Source organism: Pempheris klunzingeri, chromosome 15 (genome assembly GCF_042242105.1).
Source record: "Pempheris klunzingeri isolate RE-2024b chromosome 15, fPemKlu1.hap1, whole genome shotgun sequence".
NCBI lineage: Eukaryota > Metazoa > Chordata > Actinopteri > Acropomatiformes > Pempheridae > Pempheris > Pempheris klunzingeri.
This window is the reverse complement of record NC_092026.1, coordinates 12,892,241-12,915,374: the sequence shown is the minus strand read 5'-3', so window position 1 is coordinate 12,915,374 and position 23,134 is coordinate 12,892,241. Positions and strand designations below refer to the sequence as shown.

Below are 23,134 nucleotides of genomic sequence, written 5' to 3'. Positions count from 1 at the left end.
ATTATTATGAATAATCCAAGACAACATCACAGGGTACAATAGTGTTAGATAATAAGGACTGGTAAAATTAGAAAAAGGCCATCTAGTAGTAGTAAAACTGAGTTTAAAGAAGTCTTTTAGAAGTTACCATTTTTTCACAGAGATGATCAGTCAGGGAATTTCAAAGCTGAAGAGGCCAGACTGAAAAGGCTCGGTCAACATGACACACTACTATTGTCAGTGGCTTTAGTTACTGTACATATAGAAACTGAGCATTCGGGACCTACTTTTACAACAATGTGTTCCTTGACTTTCTAGAACTACAAGTCAGTAATGTAAAAAATATATATGTATATATATATATATATATGTGTGTGTGTTTGCGGTTTGAATTACCATGTGGGAGTTCTAAATCTGGCTGCATGAATGGCTCAGAAACTCTAACCCCCTGTTGTCATTTTAATAATTTATAGCCTTGCCCAAAAACTCAAATAGAAAAAAGTGAAGGCTGCTGCAATGAAACATGAAATTGATACAACCAAGGGAACTGTCTGTGACTCTGCTGGACTGAAAATAGCCCCCCAGAATCAAAACAAACTTTGGAAAGAGAAGGGCAGGCAAAATAACACTGTGATTTTCTGCTCTGTCAGAAATATTTGCAACATCTTGATGAGCTTGAAAATGAGATACACAGCCCATGTGACTCCAGCCAATCAATTACAATCAGCTGTGTTATCACTAGATGGTGTACATTAACTTTGTAGCTTTGTGGGGATGACAGAGAGCTGAAGTCAGTTGATTGGTCACACTGAAGAGCTTTGATCACTGTTTATCCTTGTGAGTCTGTAATGAGCGACAGGACTGAGCACAATGTAAGAGGAGACTGGTAACGCAGTAGAGTGTGCATCTGCTATATTAACGGTGCTGCATGCACATTATGACCATATGTTTCCTCTACAAAGTCCATTTACCAATGTGTTTTAATCCATTGTATTACATGGGAATTCATCAAGGAGCATATACTGTGCAATCACAAATGAATCCACGTCTGTCACTAGTCTTCCTCTCTGTCCGTCTCACTCAGACACTAAGACCTCCTGGCTTAATCTGGCCTAAGCTGGTGAGACGCAGTAAAGCACAGAGGAATCAGGATTGCATCCAGTGGGAACATTGTCCTAATCCCCTTCTGCCCTCTCCTTTGTAAACACTCTTCTCTTCGTCAGGGTCACTGATGCTTTTTTTCCCCCCTTCTCTCTCTCTCTCTCTCTCTCTCTCTGTCAATATGTGCTTCAGGAGATTCGCCGGGAAAACATAGAGGAAAGGAGCGAGGAGCGTGGATTTCTTATGATCTCAAAGAGACTCGGGCCTCACGTGGCGAGTGAGGCCTCATGGTCGTAGCATGCCATGTGCTAGAGTGGTGAGGCAGTGGGAGATCAGGCCCACGTCTGCTCTGTGGGGGATCAGACGCACCAGGGCCCTGATGTGGCAGCGGATACGGGGACTGGCCCGGGCCTGCCGGCATGGTGTGGGATACCCAGTGAACTACAATGACCCGGTCCAAGAGGAACAGGAGATGGTGTGCCTTGAGGTATGGGCATGTTGTAGCTTTTTTTTCTCCAATAAGCACTACTATTTGTGATAATAGCCTTGTTATCATAAACCTATCACTGACTTTTACTCTGGGTGCTAAATTTTCATGAAGCAAAAGCAATCAAAAGTCACCAACTAGACTTTAAAACAACTGTTTACTTTATTTTGCTCAGTGTATATATTCCAGAAACTTTTTGAATGGCAGCGCAATAATGGATGTGTTCCTTGTTTGTTGTTGCACTAATAAGCAGCCATAAATAAGGAAATAAGATGAGTCTGTCGTAAAGAGTGTTGTGTCAAAAATGAGCCTAATTCAACTTGTCAGGTTCAGAATAACAATATGTCTCTACTCATCTTTCAAATGATTCTTATTGCTTATTGCTTGTTATTATTAATCACTGGCAGTCAGTGAAATATTCTTCACACTGTCATTTGTTGTTGTTATTGCAACTACACTTCTCTTGTCTGAGCGTCAGCAGCTCTTTTTTTTGCTTGCCAAACTCTATTTAGGGAAGTACTTCCTGTCTGAACGAGGCTTAAGAAGATTAAAAGAAGAAGATGGTGTGTCTTGAAATAGTGTGATGCCAGTCATTAGAAATCTAAACAAAGTTGTGCAGTCAGTTGCTAAAGATAGTCAAAATACACGACTGCCACCCCAATGCAACATTTAGTGAGAAATGACTAAATTAAGGAGTTGGGAAAACATGCTGTCGTTTCTAAACATGGTCTGAAAATTTGATTTTGCTTGGAGTTTGGAAGCAGAATCAAGCTTAGTAAACTGTGTTACTACTCGCAGGGGGGAAGGGATTGTAGAGAGCCATGAGGAGCTGCTCCCAGAATTTAGTGGGAGGACAGAGGAGTCAGTTCAGGTCATAAACGTTACACAAATTTGTTGCTTGGCCAGGTGTCTGTGAGCAGAACTAAAGCTTGTTGAAGCTGTTGTATCACTAATAGAATTAAAAGTATATGGAGCACAAATGTAAAAGAGTACTCCGCTGATTTAGCGCTGCACTTCAGTAACATTGTCTGACTCACAATCGACAGTTTAAATTAAAGATAAAGAATTAAGATATTGTCTTTCAAACCTGGCATTTACATTACCCACAATGCAACTCAGTCTAGTTAGAGATTCAGGTGTGAACGGACTTTGACGTGTCAAATTGATGGACTTCTCCTTTAACTGGAGAAAACAAAACATTGTGCATATTGATATCAAGACTTTAAATTCAGACAGTGTCTTATTTTTCCTTTTTCGCTGAATACGTTCATCAATCAGTTTGAGGTTCAAAGCGATCGTAGTAGAAAAAGCGCAGACGTAATTAAAAACTCTAATGATAGTTAGTTCTATTAAGTGTCCCAGTGGAAGTGTATAATGTAAAAGATTTTATTGATTACCACACACACACAGACACACCCCCATTCACACCTGGTTTTCTTTATAAGAGATAATGTGATCGGCCGTGCAGTCAGTTCACAAATGTACCTACCTCTGTTAGACCTATAGCTATTTCCATGTGTCATGTTGCACCATAGATTTACATTTATCCACACGTATAATGATAAATGGCACACGCTCACGGGTCACCTTATGTGCCAGTTGTAACTGTTTGACCTTTATGACCCGGTTTAAAGATTATTTGTTATGATGGAATGCAGGAATAATCACAGATGTGAGTCCTTGTCAGTAGAGCAAGACGCCCAAGGTCTCCATCCACTCAGTGACTATTGATGGTCTGATGAGCTCCTGCGCGTGTGAAGAAGAGAACTGTATTGTCAGTGTGTGCAGGTAATTGTAATTATTATACACAGACATATGATACAATACGATACGATCATATTCTGATCCTGAGTCCAGCTTCAGTGCCTCTTGAGCAGTGTGTGTGTGTGTATATGTATGTGTGTGTTTATGTGCGTCAAGAGGTTAGCTCATAGTTTAATAGAGCAGAGGGTATTAAGGATGGCAGAAATGTAATATATCAGCCAGCCTCCACACACTAAAAAAAAGCTTCTTTCCTCAAGTCATCAGGACAGTGAACTCATCTGCCATCTGATCTCTGTGTATCCTCGAACTTGTCTAGCACATTTGCCCCACACATTTGCATATTTGCATTTAAGCATTATGCAATATCTTATTGTGTAGTTTACCTTACACGTGTGACACATGTACATTTTACACAATACACTCAACACACATATACACTGAAAAAGTGTGCAGACCACCCGTATATCTGGCCAATAATCACTTTAGCATTTTAATGCTATTTTATCACACATATTTATATATTTTTTCATATTTGAAATTTTACCCCTATACATATCACACACTAGCACTGTTAGTAGTTTTAAGAATACTCGTCACGCCTTGTATCATTATATTATTTATACTATTATTGTAATACTATAGTTTGTATTGTTTTATATACATGAAATATATATGCTTCATTAATATATACTGATATTCACTGAATCAGGGCCAGAAATCAATGATGGCATTTAGGACTCAACTATCATAAATCTATTATGTATGTGTCGATTGCTGCTTGGTGTGTTTGATGTAGTTTTTTTCCCCCCGTCTGCAATCTGAATCTCCTCTTAAAGGCCAATAAAGAAATAAACGTGACATCAAATCACATTACAATAACAACAACGTCCTTCAATATTTCTAATCATAAATCTCAAGAAAAGAATCATAGAGAAATCACAGCAAAGATACAGTGCAGGCAAAGCTACAAAAATGTTTCTCCTGCATCGTTCTTTGTATAAGTCAGACAGAATTGTGTTTAGCCTTAACTTAACGTAATTTAGACAATCAGTTTGCACGCAGACCTGTCGCCTAGAGTTATGGCGATAATGTGATGTTAAAGTAAAAAACAAAAGAGCAGACGACTGTGTAACTTGGTTACAATGATTAAGGCAGTGATTGCATTCTATTTGACATTTACAGTACAAAGAGCAGCTTGATCAGCACACCGGGGGCAAATCGAGAGAAAATAATTTAAATCAATACTATCAAATGGGATGAAAATCTATATTTCTTATATTTAGTTACCATCTTTGTTGCTATGCTTGGACAGCTCATCTTCACCTTCGAAATGCTCACAGATGCCAGATGATATGTTGAGGTGCCAAGTTGGAAACACATTCCCTCTCCAGTGCCTCTCTGTGTGTTGAGCTCCATTGATTGAATCTACAGTTAAATCTATCTTCCTCCAAGCGTCACAATGCTTTGAATCCCCTTAATCACAAATTGAAAAGACTTTATTCTTCCTGTCACCCAGCTCTGATGCCCTACTCCTGCCTGTGACCTTGTGTGCTCAGACACCCTCCTCCTCTTGGCATTGTGCCCTCAGAGGGAAAAGTCTCAGTGCTCGCAGAATCATGACAGCATAAAGTATCATTCGCAGCTTGCGTGTGTATGTATCAATCTCACGTGGCTATTTGTGGGTCTGTGTTGCGTAACGCGAACACAGGGAAAGGTGTTAAATGAAGTGTTGTAGGGAAAGTCACATGTTCATATCTCTGGAGGGGAATAAAGATGTGTGGATGCTCAGGGCACGCCCCAGTTCAGCACGGTCAGAAAGTAATCTGCAGAGGACGACAAGATAACAGAACAGACGAATGCCTAAGTGGTTCAATAGGCAGTATCAAAGGCAGTACCAGGTCTGCGCGGACACTGCAAGAACAGTTCTCCACTCAGTTCTGTTTTACAGCCACTCACATTTTGCAGAACCTCTTATTACAATGGGGGATTGGTCACATTAACTTCCACAGCATCAAAGAGCGTCTTGATCCACAATGTGAGGCAGACAGGCAACAACAGCACAAGTGTGTTGGTGTACATTAAGTAATTACATAAAATACAGTATGTTGTACTTGACTTCTGCAGAATAGGCAGAGTGCCATCTGGTGTTTGTACAAAGCAAGACATGAAGTGCACCTGAATGCAAAAGTAGGCTTTAAATAAAGGCATACAGCTGAATTGACGCATATGTGTGACAATCACTCACATGTTACCATCTCTAGTTTGAGCCTGTATTAAAAAGCAAGTATGCCACCGCAGGATGACAGTCACACCAGCAGGTAAAATATTAGGGATCATATCAAAGAGATCACGTCTTGTTAACAGTCGCCACATCTTTCACAAACTCGTATGGACATTGAGGCTCCATAAATCCAGTCAATGCTTTACTTATCATGTGCATGGGGGGGCACCGTGTGAGTGCCGTAGCTGGAGCTACCTTCAGATGGCAGTGTTGTCGTCTGCATCATTATTGGTGGCCGGCCTGTGCTGTAGCCTCCAAGTCAGCACAGGGGCCTGGCAGTCATCTGCAAAAGAGAGAACTCAATGCTCACATGCAATGGGCCAGGACGGGCTGTTACTGGACTGTACATAACCTGCCGGGGGGAGAGATGGCGACCCACGATTTGGTCTGATTTTTATTCAACAGCGAGAGTGCAGATAAACTCTGTTGAATATGGAGAAGCAATGCAACAGATATTTCTCCATCAGTTTTTGCTGTTTTTATCTTGAATCTGTTGTATCCATTTGTTGGTTTGTTATTAGTTATTAGATCACAGAAAAACATTATTCACTATCTACTAACTGGATCCATTTCGTTCGTTTAGTTGTTTTAACCTGAATTTTGAGGACTGCTCAGGGATGGATGGCTGCTATTTAGTTATTAGATAGTAAATAATGTTGATCTTTTATCTAATAACTAAATTGCAGCTGCCCTTCCATGAGCAGTCTTTCAAATTCAAGGTCAAAACAACTAAACAAACGAACCAATTCAGGATAAAAACAGCACAGATTAAAAAAAAAAGACTGTGAATGCTCGTGTCTACAGCATGTGTATGAGTGTGTGTGTGTAAATGTGGGTATAAGTGTACAGTATGTGACAAGTGGATTAACGTTCACTGGCTGCAAAAGTGATGCTATTACTGAAAAAGGTTTAGTTGAAACAAGGCTGCGCTCTTATCAGCTGTTGGCTTGGAGGTTTCAGCACCACAGACAGCGACTCCAGGCAAAGGCTCAATGGCGCATGTGCCAACGAAATCCTGACCTTTTGTGGTTGATATATGTGGATATTCCTTGACAGGTTTTGAGTTTTGTAAACAGCTGTGATGTGAGAAGAGCTCAAGTGAAGTTTGTGGATGTTTTTTGGGTTTGTTTGTTTTTTCCTGCCTGGTGGGTTCGTTTTTAAGCTCCAGTTTTGAAGTCCTCTCCCTCTTCTCTGTGATGAACTGACATCACCAAGTCGTTTCCCCGAGTCTCTCACATGTAAAAGGACCTGCACTGTAAATCTGTGCCATACTGTCGGGGTTTACGCTCTTCACTGGTCCACTACGAGTTGGAGAGGAGACGCATGCGTACTGACTTGAAGCAGCCGGTCGGGGAAAAAAAGCCTTATGTGCCATCGGATGTAATCAAGGCAAAGAATTACCTCTTCTCGCTGTGCATACATGGTGAAATTGTAAGTACTGGTGGCAAACCGATGTATCGTTGCAGGGACATTTCGTGAGCGGTGCGTTTGAGGCCGTTTCCCGGCGTTTTAAATGGCATGTCACTATCTCGCTGTACAGTGGGGCTTTTAACAGATGTAGGCAGTGTCTTTTCGGTGGTTGTCCAGGGCGATGAAGCTCTACGGTTCTTCATGGTGGCACTTTCCATTGATGTGATGTGCGAGTTGCTAATGCAGTGGGTTCCTGCCGCTAAATCCTCCAGGAACCATGAAATCCCAGCGTCGTTCACATCTTCGCTACAGTAAGATCGAAGAGGAACGGCGGTTTATTTGGTGTTATCATGATTTATCCTTTGAATGGACACGACCACCCCCACCCCCCATTTAATCGTCTATAGCTGTTGAGTCAAGCCATAGCTTACTGCAATTGTGTCAGCTTTGAAGCACCCGACACCTAACGCGTAAAATATGCCATTTGGCGAGACGCACGATATGTGCAGCTGAAGCCAGCTCTGAATGTGAGTGAAAACCATCCATGGAGCGGATCCATTTTAGAAATGACCAAATGGTATTGTATTCACTGAAAGGCTGTGATAGAGCAATGCTGCGGTTATAGATTTGCAAGCTGCGCCTTCGCCCCCCCCTCCTCTCCCCTCCCTCCCATGTACCAAATCTCCTGACATTTTTTTTTTTTTTAAAGCATCGTTTCTTGTGTCAGGTAGCGGGATGATGCCGTGTGTCGGAAGCGACAGCTTTGTTATATAAATGATCTGACAGGATTTGGCAGTGTCTGACCTGGTGATGACACATTTGTTAAAATTAGACAAGAAGTCATTCTGTGAGCATCGCTTGTCTGTGTGTTCTATAGGCCAACAAACCTTAATGGGGATTCTGTGTAATAAGCTAGAGAGCTGTAGTCACAATTATTAACTCAGCCATTAACATGATGAATGTAGCCTAAAGATGCATGACAAAGTGACACCTGACAAGAAAAAAAAAAAGGAAAAAAAAAGACAGATATTGCTATTATTTTCATGTGTATTTTATTTACTGCTCCACTTGGGCCCAGTGAGCATTGCAAATCCTTTAATGCACTGCTTTTACATTCAGCCTCTCACAAATGTGATGTTTCAAATTTTGGATTATGGACATTGAGCCTGTGATCAACAATCCATGCAGTTAAGAGTGTGTAAGGGAACACGCAGCCAGTTTGAGATTAGAGGGACTGAAATGTGCCCGGCGGGTGCGTATTTGGCAGCAGGAAAAACAAAATCAGTGAATTATTCTTCCATACTTTTGCCCTGAATGGAGCAAACAGCATTCCTTTACTGTGTGACCTCCGGGCATGCCAGCACAGGCTCCCACCACACATAACAAATACATAGGTGTCAACTGGTGAGTGGTAAATTAAATAAATGCAATTAATCGTTACCATGGTGAACGTGATCAAAGTGCTGGTGAAAATGGATGCACCGTCAGGATTTCACTCTGATCTTTGGTCTCATCACAGTACACCCAGTGCTGTCCTTATTATCTCTATTGCACTGGCACTGATTTGCATCACACAAATGTAATACACGTCAGGAGATTTTCTTACCAGAAGATAAAATCTCAGTTAAATACTATTCCTGACGTCTAAAACTCAGTGCCTCTCCCCTCTCCTCTGTCTATAGCCCATGGGATCAGAGCGGATGGAGATGCGAAAGAGGCAGATGTCGGTGCAGCAGGAGTCGGCAGCGGGTGGAACTGCACCGGCCCAGCAGGGCCAGCCGGGCCAGGCCAACCCACGGGGCTCAAATGCATGTTGCTTCTGCTGGTGCTGCTGCTGTAGCTGTTCCTGGTAGGTCTTCGCCTCCCGAGAGTTCACTCATTGTGGCCCAGCGTGGTGGACATTATTGTACACAGGACAGCGCAGTCTCAGCTACTGTGCTGTCCAGCTTATGCTTGTGATATTTTTGCATGCGATCTGTGGATTCGCAGTGTAAAACATGCCTAAATATCAGTTAGCTTTCTACTGTGAATGTGACAAAATGTGAGCTTTTGAAGAATATCTGGTTCAGTAAACTTACTGTGAAATAAATCAAACCAAAATTAGAATCAATATTTTTGGCCTAGGAACAGGATAATAAACGTAAGCAATTAAACATATAGCTATTATAAAGAGGCAAGCGCAGGATTACAGTATATATAACATCTAGACAATATCTATAAAATGTATGTAAAGAGCATTTTCATTATCAAATAATTTGCAGATCATGTTCAGATTAATTGATTAATTTAGTCTATAAAATGTCAGAAAATTATGAAAAATCCCAGACCCAAGGTGACATCCTCTGATTGCTTTCTTGTCTGACAAATAGTCTAAAATCTAAAACCATTCAGTTTGCTATTATAAAAAGCCAGAAAATAATTAGATTTCAGAGTCTGAAACCAGTGAAATTTGACACAAAAAAGTTGCATATTAATTTCTGGGGCAATCAACTGATTGATTAATTGACAATATTTTCAGCTCTATATGTGAGGCAGCGTGGCAAAGGATGACAAAGAAGGCTGAGATAAATTACAGTTACTCTGTTTACAGACGTGGTTTTATGTGCATGTATTGAGAGTGTATGTGCAGCATATAAAGTCTGTTTAGACTTGTGTATCAAAATGGAAATACAGTTTGTATGTGATATCTCATACATTTTTATGTAATGATTGTGTTTCACTGTAGTATAAATAAGACACGTACAGTGGGATGATTAATATAGAACACATTAATAATTAACTCCTTCAGAAAAATGATGATGCTGCATGTGGTGTTTCCATGTCACCATTAGGAACGAAGACCGGGATGATAGAAACCGAAAGGCCTCTTATGACGTCAAGGAAGGGACCTCAGACTGTGAAGACTGGTCAGTTGGTTTCACCGCACAGACACGCCAAATCTTCTTAACATATTCGCAGAAGTTAATGTTCAGATGTCTCACTCCACTGTGGCCCATGCTCTCCTCTGCAGTCCTAAGCCCACGCTGGAGGAGGTGCGCTCATGGGGCCTGTCGTTTGACAAGCTGATGTGTTGCCCAGCGGGGAGGAACTCCTTCCGACAGTTTCTCCGCACAGAGTTCAGCGAGGAGAACATGCTCTTCTGGTTAGCCTGTGAGGAGTTCAGCAATGAGGCCAATAAGAGTGTGATAGAGGAGAAGGCTCGGATCATCTACGAGGACTACATCTCCATTCTCTCGCCTAAAGAGGTCTGACAACCCTCGATTTCACTTTTTTGGTTAAAATATGTGTGATTTTAAGGATGAAACTTCATGATGATTCCCTGACATGAAAAGAATAGTTTGACATTTTGGGAAAAATGCACTAATTAACCTTCTTACAAAGAAAAATGAGAAGATTGATACCACCATCGTGTTTGTCCCATAAATCTGAAGCTAGCAGGCAGATGGTTAGCTTAGCTTAGCATAAAGACTGGAAACAGGGGGAAACAGCTAGCCTCACTCTGTCCAGAGGTAACAAAATCTGGCTACTAACACCTCTAAAGCTCACTAATGAGCACAGATCTGGTTTGTTTAATCCATACAAAACAAAAAAGTATAAAGACAACTATTTCTTGGCTCTGAGCAGCTGCCAGGAAACCAGCGGAGACAAATGGGGGGCTCCAGACAAGAAGTAGCTTAGATGTGAGCTTTAGATGTGCTAGTAGGCAGATTCCGACAGATCTTTTTACTGCCTTTGTGCCTTTGTGCCAAGCTAAGCTAACTGGCGGTAGCCTCATATTTACCGATTTTTGTCAAGCAACTCTCGGTAACGTTACAAATAAGCTTACGTCTCAAAATGTTAAAGTATTTTTTGTGAGAAACCGTTGAGAGGGTGCACTTGCTAATCTTCCCGCCATCTTGACTCCCAGGTGAGCCTTGACTCCCGCGTGCGTGAGTCGATCAACAGGAACATGCTGGAGCCCAACTCACAGACGTTCAACGATGCCCAGTTGCAGATCTACACTCTAATGCAAAGAGACTCGTATCCCCGCTACATGAACTCCCCAGCCTACAAAAACCTGCTCAACACTCTGTCAGAGCAGCCCCCTGAATCTTAGGGTGGTGATGACCTGTGATCTTTTAACCCTCTTTACCCCCTCTCACCCCCCCCCCCCCCTCCCCCCCCCTCCTTAAACCCTTTTTTAAATTTTTCTTTGTATGTTCAGTGTAGGATTACATGAACCAGGCTTCGGGCCTGGCCCCTCCCAGGGATCTCAGCGCTATTGTGATCTGCACCTGACCGAAGACACTCAGGTCTCAAAATCTCCCGAGGGCTCGACATCACAAGTACTGCTACAGATCAACATAGCAAAACAGTCCAAAGGAATATGAATACATTTTGTTTCTGTTTTCTTTCTTTTGATAGAAATAATCTATTTTATTTGTGTTCAGAGTTTTTTATGGTCTGTTGTTTTTTTGTATGATTGTTTGGGGGGAAAATGATTCCTACTGTAGACTATATATTTATGAGTTTGTAAATAGTAAAAATGGAATTGTGGGTATTTTACGTAGAAACGCCTGGTTCTATTTACTGCGTATGAAAATCAAAGCTCAAGTCAAAGGCTACACGTTAGCTCTACTTGCAGGCAGCTTTGTGGGGTACTGTATGATTTTACCTTGGTTTCACCCTGTTTTGTTACCTAACCTCACACTTTGGTACCTGTGACAGTGACTTGGCAACTCCAGTTCATGTAGAAACTGTGCGTGACTGAAACTGCTGTAAGTGTCAGCGAGGTAACAGAAAGTAACAATAGCTCTTGTGTAATTCGTTTCCTTAAGAAACACAAATCAATGATGGAAGGGTATTTTAACTTTCTTTACCCAATCTTAACCACAGAAGATTGCCTATTTTATGACAGTTTTTTTTTTTTTTTAATTCAAGTGTTATTCAACGCACACCTCATAGGTTTAATTTAGTTTTACCAATGTGACATAAGAACTTAAGTAATTGTATTTACCAGATGAAGTATTTTTACTTATTGATATCTATTATTGCCAATACAGAAAAACCAACAGTACAAATTACACTGAAGTCCTACGGTGGAGTAAACTAAACAGTTAGAAGCTGAAGAAATTTGGGGAACACTTCTTTTATGGGCCCATTATTTCCTAATAATTTCTTATAAGTTTCCTAAAAGAACTAATAATTTGGTACAAATTAGATGGAAAATATGAATTTCCTTTGCTTGCTAGTGCAGAGTTGGATGTGGAGATTTATAGCACTCTCACATCTGTATGTTAAATGTTAAACTACAGTACTTAGCTCAGCATAAAGACAGGGAACAGGGAGCCTGACTCTGTCCAAAGGGAACAAAATCCACTCATTACCACCTCTAAAGTTCTTTAACTCATATGTGCTATTTTGTATGTTTAATCCGTCCAAAAACTCAAGTGTAAAACATACAACCAGCGAAGACTTCAGGAAGTTACTGCTTCCAGCCAAGAAACAGTCCGCCACAAAACCACGGCTGTTTTTAGATTTTACACTTTATACTGACTAAACAAACGAGATGTAAAGTGTCACTAAGCTTTGCAGGTGCTGGTAGGAGGATTTTGTTACTGTTGGACAGAGCCTAGCCAGACGTTTCCATGTTTCCAGTCTTTATGCTAAGCCAAGCCAACCAGCTGCTGGCTGTATATTTATCATATGGAAATAAGACTGGATTTTTTTCAATAAGCACATAAACTTTATAAGTTTAATTCTCCATTTATGCTAACTTGTCTGAGAACAAATTTGACATGCTTATCTCACATTTATTAGGGAATTGCAAGTGTATCTGACTGCCCCTATTTTACCAATAATTAGTACTAAGATAAATAATTCTTTTCAGGAAACTTTTTGGAAATTAGCGGGGAATTAAGCATAATTACAGACAGGTAAAATTAAGTGTCATCAGATTATTTGAGATTCACAATTTTTGACAGCAGGTGGAATCGTATTCGTGTATCATCCTGCAAGGTTTTGACTTAAAAATCAGTTTTTAAAAGCCCACCTGCAATATGAACAATATTGACTTCTGATTGAGGTTAGCAGCAACACCAAAGCTACCACGTAAACTGTGTTCGTACGCTTATCGAGAGCGTCTCCATTGACTAAAATTGGAGTTGCCAAGTGTTAAATACTTTTATGTATTCTACTAGTTTTAGTTGAATTACTTTGTTGCCTCACAAACATGTCACTCAAAGACAAGATCCTCACATGGGGAAGTGCCTTGACATTCAATTTTATGACATCTTTCTCATGGGCAACAGTGGTTTTCAGACTCTTGCCGTATGGGTGGCTACTGGAGCACGAGGCCAGTTTACTGGAAATTGTCCCTCTTTTTGGCCAAATTATCGCATGTGTTTTGTCTTGATTCCTTAGTCGTGACTACATCGGCCCACTTTGGTAGCACTACCAATCAGTATGGCGGAGGTTGATGGGAACACGTGTCTTTATTTGCTGAGGACAAACTAAGATCAATGGATAGGGCTGGTTGATCTGAACTTCTTGCCAACCTGTGCTTCACAGTGGCACTTCTACTTGTCTTAGAGTTAACTTTAACTTACTATGTGCAATTTGAGCTGCTGGATACACCACGCAGATCAACCTCAAAACACAATCTAAGCCAATGGTTTGGAGTGATGCCTATAAATGTTGTTTCTTCTTCTGTTTACTATATGAAATGTGTTATTTTGCGCTGAGTTTACTGAAGAATACATTTTTAAAAAACAAATAATGTGAATGTTTACAGTATATGGTTTAGTTTTTTTCTCTGCTACTCTCCAAGAAAATAATGACTTGTGGGCATTTTGATTGAGATAAAATAAAGCACAATAATTTTACTGACTCTGGTGTGATTTGATCACAAAAGCACACAACACAACCATCAAGTGCTAAAACTTTCTAGGCGACATAACAAATCTAAATACTGTTCTGATGGGATTTTCACTCAAATCTCTTTTAATGTATCAGCAGATAAATTAAGATATTAACGAGGACAACAATGAGCAAAATGACTCTTTAGCATCATGAAAATGTAAGTTTGTTTGGTAAAGGATGGCGTTTGACCAAAATATTAGGGACTTTCTCCATCAGGTGAGTTTTGGTATAGAAAATCACCAATTTAAATGATGTTGCTCATGAGATGTGTTAGTGGCATCAAGTGTTATATAAAGGTACAAGTTAATTATGAATGAGATGCTGCTCATCATTCGATAAAACATAATAAGACGTATAGTGAGGCCCTCAACAGACAGTAGAACTGGGATAAAACATACAGCACACAGCTTAGTATTGTATCTAATTAGTAGGTATTAAATGACATTTTAGCCATGCAGCCTAAATCAACTTACACTTGTGCAACTGGTCTGGGTTCAGTTTGTGTGACGGTGAGGCTGCACAAATGCTTGTCAACATAAGAGTGGCTGCACCTGGCGATTAAAAAAAAAAACCTGGAGGAAAGGGAGACAATTGCTCATCTTCCCTGGTTCGGGCCAATGACGTTTTCCTGCCCCTACACGGATTAATATGCATACATCAGCATTCACTTTGATGTGATGAATATTCCACCAGTAACGAATGAATACACCTACACACAAACACACACATACAGTGTTTGTCCTCTCACATCCTTAATTGCATTAGTATAATGTTCAAGACTCACATAAACAGGGGAGACGGAAGACTAATGAAAAGCACTTCTTTTTTTTTTTTTTTTAATCAAATGGATAACACTTTATTGGGAAATTAAATAAAACAATGCAATGTTGTGAGGGGAGAGCAAAACAACATTGTCCAAAGTGTTAAAACTACATATAAAAAAATGCAGATAAAAGAGAATGAGACAAGACTGATCGCATATATCTGACAGTGAGAAACAACTAATAACAATAGTAAAAGATTTGGGGGGAGGGCGTAGAGGAACTGACAATGAGCTCAATCTATGAACGGGATATTTATTCAAACGGTAACCGCAGTGGCATCTTTGTATGGCATGTTGTGCACCATCTACCACAGAATGCAAAGCTCCAATCTGTTGCAGAGAGACAGAACCTGGTCCAGGAATTTTGCTACTTGACGAACTGCCATGGAAATGCCTGCAGACTCAGCAGAACTAGGACACAGAAAACACAAATTAATACCCAGACGCTGGAGTGTTTACATTAAACACTAATGATCATGTTATAAACAAGTAGCTGGTAAAATGTTCCAAATCAATGACGACTAACATTTATATTTACATATTTTTTTATCAAAACCTATATAACCGCAAAGCTGTAGTGTAATCCTGTGTGGGATCACATTTATTTGATACATTTTTCCATTCTTAAGTTGTGTGAGCGACTTCTAAGGAAATAGCCCTGATTAAATGTATAGTGTAAATGCAACACAAAGCATATCATAATCAACTCACCATTTAAACTAGCAATTATTTTGTTCATTATACTGATCAATTATTAGTCTATAAAATGGAGGAAAAAAATGTGGAATGTGAAAAAAATGTGAATGCCCATCACAATGTCACATAGCTCACGTTTGATGCCTTCAAATATCTCATTTTGTGTGACCAACAGTCCAAAACCCCCAAATATTTGCTTAATAATAATATAAAACAAAGAAACGCAGCAAGTCTCCATGTTTGAGACACTAGAGCCAGATAATGTCTTGATTTCTGCTTGAAGAATGACAAAATAATCAGTTATAATAATCATTTTCTGTTGACCGATCAATAGATAAAATGACTCATCATTTCGATTGGCCAAACAGCATTGATGAGTTGAACACGGGTGGGGCTTAAATATAGTGTGCAGATTAGCGGTCTGCAGTGACAGTGGTTAAGGACCAAAGTGGCCTATTTCTTTGGAATTGAAACATCTTATAAAAAGGACTGATTGTTGTACTTTGTGTGGAGACGCAACTCAAACATAAAAGCAGAAGTCAACATCATTCCTCACACAGACCAACTGTGAGCATCGGTCCAGTTAGTTATGACGGGTTCCGCGTCTGAGTCAACAAAGTGCACATTAACCAACATACCTTCCATCTATTTCCGCATTCATTGCAGAAGACAAACGTGGTCATTGGCTCATCAGCACTGCGAGTTTGAACCTGGGAACGACAAAAACATACATAAACCATTTATTACATAAAAAAACTAGAACTCAAAACTGGCTGCTCAACACCATCTTAACCAACCATAAATCATGAAAAACTCAACAATTTGTAGTCAAGATACTTAAAGAGCATGTAGTCATATCAATACTGCAATGCTCTATGTCAATCAAATGGCGCTTTTCCATTACACAGTTTTAGCACTACTCGCCTCTACTCTACTCTGTTTTGGTCTTTGTCCGTTACACTTGCGCACCACCTCAACGCGGTGGGGTGGTCATAGCAAGGCGGCCCGAAACTCCAGTGGTGTAATTTGTATGCGACACAAACACAACACAACTAAGGACATCGAGTGTTTGGTTTGCGTGTAGCCGTTTACCTCATTCACAGAAATAATAAAAACACACGGTCGCTGTTGCCAGGGTTTTAAAAATGGCGGGTTTGATTCTTGTGAACGAGTCGCTCTCATAACTCATCCAGTGACGTCACTCCCTGGAACAATCAGAGGCCTGCGGTCTGTTGACGTCACATTTTCGGCTCGACTCAGCTCACTTGGAACCCCGGCCGAGTAGGTACTAAAAAAGTACCTGGTACCAGGTACTATCACCTAATGGAAAACCCTAAAGACCGAGTCGAGCAGAGTAGGTGCTAGTGGAAAAGCGCCATAGCAAACCATGAAAATGGAGTACATGCAGTTAGGTTAAGGTTAAAATGTGATGTCTGTGCTGGGACTGTTTGTAACTGTGGTGGAAGTGATTATAACCGCACCTGCAACTTTGCACAGACTTTCCAAAGCTGATGTAATTTCCTTTAAAACCTATTTTACCATCAACCGTAACATCCCTGTGCTACTGACACAATTACAGTGAAGCCTAAATGGCACTCCGTACCTGTGTGTAGGTGCAGCATTTGCCCTTGCACTTGCCACAGGTGAATAGATCGGTCTGAGTGCCTCCGGTGGTGGCCATCTGGTGGTCCCTGACAGCCTCTTTGGTCAAATTCTTTCTCATTTCTTTCAGCTCATCACTGGCCATTTCCTGCAGAAAAAGAGGAATATCATTCATGATGCTTTTAAGATCATTTAAATCTGTTAGTGTTGTAATACGAGAAATACACTATATAATCAAGTTATACCAACATGGAAGTAAAAGGTCTAAGAAAAACTACAGCAACTCAGGACAGTGTTGGCATAACTTTACTACTGACTGTGTGCCAGTTCAGGATCTTTAAGATGAACAAACCTCTGCAGTCATCTTGGCTATCCGCTCGGGAGTTACGCTCCCACATAGCACAGTCCTCCTTAAATTCGGGTTCTTCATGTCCTTCAGATTCGAGATTCGGCTCCGCACTCGGTTCTTATATTTCATGTCTGTGTTCTTAAACTCTTGGAAGATGCGTGATAGCAGGTCAAGGAATTCAACTTTTTATGCTTTGTTATAAGAAGCCTTTTTTCCCATTTAGGGGATTAACTGCTTAGCTGCTTGGCTAGAAATTAATCCACAAAAATCTTGATGTTTGATTTAGCATTTCAGTCATTTTTCAAGAAAAACAAAAGCTTAACATTCCCTATTTTCAGCTCTCAAATGTGAGGATTTTACACATTTAATATTTTAAAGATTTAGACAATCAACATTCAATTTAAAGACAATAGATGACAAAATTAATTCAAAAAACTAAAATTTCAGATGATAGAAATTTAGAAGCGAGTAACATCCAGAATCTCACAAGTAACACACGCATCTGCTTAAAGCATATTTTCCATTCAATGTAAAAGGATATATTCCTCAACCTGTGCTCCAAGTTCATCACAATCAGCACCAATAGCAATATAATCATCTGCGGGGGAAGAAACATTTTTTTTGAATATGACTGTAAATAAAGCCAACAGTAGTGACTATGTTGGAAATGTGTTAATATCATAACAGGAAATAACAGGATTACCTCCAGTCTGCAGAGCACTGGCAATCATCTCTCTGCATTTGAGCCTGATGGAGTCACTGGTGCTTGGGGCACGAGGAAAGGTGTTGATTAATGTGTTGGTTGTAACTTCACTGGGCTCGCTCTTGCTGCTGGAGTTACTGCTGGAGCTGCTTTGGGGGCGATAAGAGAGGAAGACGTGAATCAGCTACAGAAGCAAACCACATTTGAAAGATAATTATGATGAACTAGAGAAAAATTGCACTCGGTTTCTACGTCCATATGCTAAAACATTTGCGTTGACCATCGGTGATGCTGAGAGTATCAACAAACGTCATTATCTTTGTTACCTTTCTTCTTTCGCCTCTGGGCTTCCCTGCGATGGAGAAACAACAGGTGTCGTTTGTTCTTTCCTCTTTTCTTCTGAGGGTTTATCTCCACCACCAGGCTCATCTGGAGCACAAGGGACAAAAATCAAGCAGGTAAGAAAACAACATAAGAGAGCAACACAGAGGAAGGTCAGCATTAAGATTAGTTAATATACCTCTGAATTGAGATAAAATAGCCAGCCACAGAGCTTCCCTTTAATGGTTTAATGTAGTGTTGTCTTGTCTTGTGTTTCTTTACAATATCTGTATGGATGAGTGTGAGTGTGATTTCTTTTTTTTTTTTTTGGCATTTTAATCTTCATTACGTGCAGATAGTAGATGCAGAAAGGACAGTGGGTGAGAGAGAGGAAAACGGGGCTGACATGCAACAATAGTACCTGATAGGAATTAAAGCAGGTACACTGATAATATGATATGCAGCCTAACCACCTGGATGCCTACAGAGCAGAGCTGTTATGGCAGAAAATCTATTGAAATTGGAAGCCTCTTTTTAAACCACAGTATTAACAAGTTCAAATTTAATTTTCACAAAAGCAGCAACTTAGCAGCAAAATACTACTGACGCAGAAACAAAGTGATGGGATATACTGACATGTGAGGACGTTTTTTTTTACTTTTTAAAATAATATCTTTACTAACATGCATCTGTTTAGTCATAAAATTACAAAATGAGGTAGTAATAACATTGGTTGTGCTAACCAAATAAGCATAATTGAATGAAATATCAGGCACAACTTAAAACTCAGAGGCTACAATTTGGATATCAAATTGTACGCCTACATTACACAATAATTCACAACCTTTTTCTTTTTTTAACTCCAGTGTTCTCTGGCTGATGTTTGCGCTCAGTGTGGATGTGTTCTCTGAAATCTTCACTGCAACTTCTGGCTGCTGTTCATTTGCTTGTGCTGCTTGAAAACCTCACTTACTCACAACATTGTGGGTTGAGAACAGATGTCAGGGATTGATTTTTTTTTTAAAATCCAGAGCGTGATGTGTTACAATAAGCAGCGGATCAAAATTGGCTTGGGTTTCATCTGTTAGAAAAAAATGCTGTGGTTGTGGTACAATCATGCACAACTGCTTCAGACACCAAAACTAATAATTACCCAAAAGCTTCTTCCATGATTTGATCAAGGACTTGGCTAGGGAGGTCACCTCCTCGTCTGTGCTCTGCTTGCGGATAGCGTTAACGGACATCCCAATTCTGGTAGACTGTGGAGAGACATTCTCAGTCAGCGCACTTCAGGGTTTGAGCACTGCCTGTGTCGATGGCGGGCCTTAAGAGGAAAGGAGCAGTTGCAGAAATGAAATACCTGAAGCAACTCCAGAGTCATGGGGACACTGCGCAGCTCCTTCAATAGGTCCAAAGCTCCAGCCTGCAAAGGAGAGGAGAGCTGATGGAGGGATATTTTCATACACTTCACGCTGAACTCTTCTTGGCCTTTATAATAATAATACATTTTATTTATAATGCACTGAAAGTGCAACAATTAAAAAACACAAGACATCTAAATCATCTTTATATATTTATATTTTCCCCCATGTGCAATAGCCTTTCTATCACCTCATTCTTCACCATACATTATTTTTTTTTGTATATACTGTACATGCAAACATACATATATTTTATATTATTTTATATTTTTTTATTCCCTTTCTTTGTATGTGTGAACTGTATCCTGTTGAATCAGAACTGCTGATGACTCGAAATTTCCCCATTGTGGGATAAATAAAGGAATATCTATCTATCTATCTATCTAAAAAGCAACAGCGTTTAAGAACGCAGCCTAAAAAACAACCTAAAAGCAGATAAAACAACATAAAAGCAGATAAAACAACATAAAAGCAGAGTGCTGTTTCCAAGGAAGGTAGGTCGATTTAGGGGTAAGCCCTCTTACAAAGATGAATTTTTAGATTTCTTTTAAAAGAGTCCACCGTCTGAGGCTTATACTGATTAGTTGTAGATGGACATTAACTACTGCATCAAGTTTAACTTAAATGTGTTTCTGATGAATCTTGAGATATTCTAGACTATACTGTACCGGAGTTAAAGTCTAGTTATTAAGAGTAATACTTCAGATGGAAGTCAGTTGGACAGATGCAATTACTTATGGATTTGTTGCTTAGTTATTATTCTTTTTAAACAAGATTTAAAAAAAATACTGAATGCAAGTTAAATATTAACGATAAGAGATGAAAAAATTAGTCATGTAATGTTAATTGACTAGTCAATTCACAAAAAAAAGAAAAGATCACTCAGGTGAACTCTCGTGCAAACACTGGCTTGTACGAGCTTCTCAGATGTGATGATCTGCTACTTTTCCTTAAAGTAAATTAAAAGTATTTCGTTTCAAGTTTAGTGTCAGTTACACAAGAATAAGACATTTGTCACCATTTAATATTAGTTTAAAGACCAAATGATTGCTAAAGACTAATCGTTAGTTATTGTTTATTAACGTTGTTATGCTAGATTACCTGTTGTACAGTTACAGTAGCTAGGCGGCTAACCGTCAGACGTCCAGAACAGTACGTTAAGGCACTAGAAACTACTTAGCCGAAATCACAAACCCATCTGAAATCTAAATTCAGATTTTGATGTCGGTTATCTAAAAAATGACCACATTCAATATCTTATTGCGCTGCAGGGCACAGAGCTAGTGGGTTGCTATGTGGCTAACTGCTAGCACCCTATTGACCCGCCGTTAACACAAACAGACTTTCAAGCTAGTTATTTGCCGCTAGCCAGTTGACGTTGGTTACAACAGGTATGTTAGCCGGGGAGCTAATTGTTACTGGAGGGGAGTTTTGTTAATTTTGAATTAACTTGCTAGCGGCTCAATTAGCAACACATTAGGCAGCTAACTAACCCCATAACACCCGCTAGCGCCAACATTAGCTAAACATCAACATCAGCCCGATCGGCTAAGCGGCCAGCAGGTAAGGCATTCATTCTTCTCAAGACAGCTCACCCCGTTTTTCTTCTGCGCCATTTTATCCATCTTCTTCGCAATTCTGATGATCTCCTCTTCCTCTTTTTTGCCCATGTTGAGTGATCTGACAGGAATCTAAAAATCAGGAGAAATGGGAAAGAAAATACGCGACAAGGACCACGCCACTGGAGTGAAAGCGGCGGCGTCTACTTGACGAACCGGGACCGCACACTGACCCTCCGCTGTGTAGCAGACCTGAGTAGTCGATGGAGGATGAGCTCAGGGGAGGTTAATCGACACGGATCCCAGGAGTTCTCTGGGGCCTGTCAGAGCACCGAGTACTCATCCCTCAGTGCATTAACGGGGGCACGTCTGTATGAGTACCTAGATACAACTCTATATTTCCTCGAGTCCCTCTCAAACATCTGTCATCACACCACCAAGACAAAGCCGGTATTGTGGTAGTATCGCTGCCTGTCGTTAGATAGCGCCAAAGTGCCACTTGGATCTCTGCTTCAACAATGGACTCTCAGTTCATAAACAAATGTCTGGGTGTTTTTGGGTTTGGGATTGTTGTACAGGCAAAACAAGCCATTTCAAGGACCTAACTTGGGGCCTCGGAAGTAAGACATTTTTCATTTTTTTCTGATTATACACCAACCACTTAGATTAGCCAAGAAAATAACAACCACATACATCAATACTGAAAAGAAAGATTAGCTGCAGCCGTAGTATTGTTCCAAACAAGGGGATAAGAAGTGAACAGCAAATAAAACGCCTCCATGCCTTAGAAAATTATATGTATTATCTTCAGACATTCCTCTGATCTTTGCTTTTTTTACACTCCAGGCCTTATAAAAGTTATGCAAATAAAACATTTTCATGTGTTAAAAGCCAAAAAGGTTAAATAACTACGATTAAGGTTTTTGTTGTTGGAGCATTGGTAGTGTCAGTACTCGTTTGGCACAGTCAACATTTTTTCTGCTTTAATAAGTCAGTTGCAGGTACACAGGGTGTCAAAATATTCATTTTGAACCGAATTGACAGTTATCACTGTATTATTCATTGCAATTAACAGTCAGTGAAAGAGCCTGTGTCTTGCTAAAGGCCTATGGTAGGATTCATGGCCTTTGATGAAGGCATGGCTGTTGTGCAGATCAAACCTGTGACCTTTCAGTAGCAGGATCTATGCCACGATGATGGCACACTGTTGATCTTATACTGCGTTTATGCACTACTGATTGACTCGCTAATTTGGATCTAACTAATCCAAACAACTCAGCATGTGACATTGCCCCCTAGTGATTGAAGGTTAGGTAATCATTTGACACAAAAAAGTCAAAAACTGTGCCAAAGTTCACATTATTTGTCACCTGTTTACAAGATCTAATGGTAACACACTTTTATCTTATGTTTACCCACACTTTGAACACATGATGTAATAAACATATTGGACTTAGCTTGTCCCACACAGGCCCTTCCTCCAATGCCACCACCAGCCAGTCTCCATCTTTCAGGACACTGCACGTGTTAGTGGGAGGTATTAGCTGCTTTTAATCAGTCAGGGGCAGTTGGTAATTGGCACACTGTCTGCAGTATAGTGCAGTATAGTGCCACAGCTTTCACCCTTTGATACAAGTAGTTTATTAGCCACTGGACGACTCTACTGCATGGTACTACCATTTGGATATACTGCTAGCCCTCCAAGTTTGCATGCAAAGCTGCAGTATTTCCACAATTA

General features: G+C 40.1%; 2 protein-coding genes across 3 annotated transcripts; one reads left to right on the top strand and one right to left on the bottom strand.

The window, feature by feature from the left end:
* The first annotated feature begins 1,378 nt into the window (after window positions 1–1,378).
* rgs20 (regulator of G protein signaling 20) lies at window positions 1,379–11,118 on the top strand. Its single transcript, XM_070845577.1, has 5 exons — window positions 1,379–1,567; window positions 8,705–8,871; window positions 9,854–9,928; window positions 10,033–10,267; window positions 10,930–11,118. The coding sequence occupies exons 1-5, from the start codon at window positions 1,379–1,381 to the stop codon at window positions 11,116–11,118; spliced, it is 855 nt and encodes a 284-aa protein (XP_070701678.1).
* Window positions 11,119–14,779: 3,661 nt separating this feature from the next.
* Window positions 14,780–21,668, bottom strand: tcea1 (transcription elongation factor A (SII), 1). Of its 2 annotated transcripts, none has more exons than XM_070845089.1 (10): window positions 21,433–21,668; window positions 19,777–19,839; window positions 19,570–19,675; window positions 18,422–18,524; window positions 18,096–18,241; window positions 17,934–17,990; window positions 17,396–17,550; window positions 17,045–17,191; window positions 16,080–16,151; window positions 14,780–15,156 (listed from the first exon to the last, which is right to left on the bottom strand). In XM_070845089.1, the coding sequence occupies exons 1-10, from the start codon at window positions 21,505–21,507 to the stop codon at window positions 15,148–15,150; spliced, it is 933 nt and encodes a 310-aa protein (XP_070701190.1). In that variant the 5' UTR covers window positions 21,508–21,668; the 3' UTR covers window positions 14,780–15,147. The 2 variants fall into 2 exon arrangements, with proteins under 2 accessions (XP_070701190.1, XP_070701189.1); XM_070845088.1 differs by having other exon boundaries at window positions 18,096–18,244; window positions 21,433–21,666.
* Between the last annotated feature and the right edge of the window lie 1,466 nt (window positions 21,669–23,134).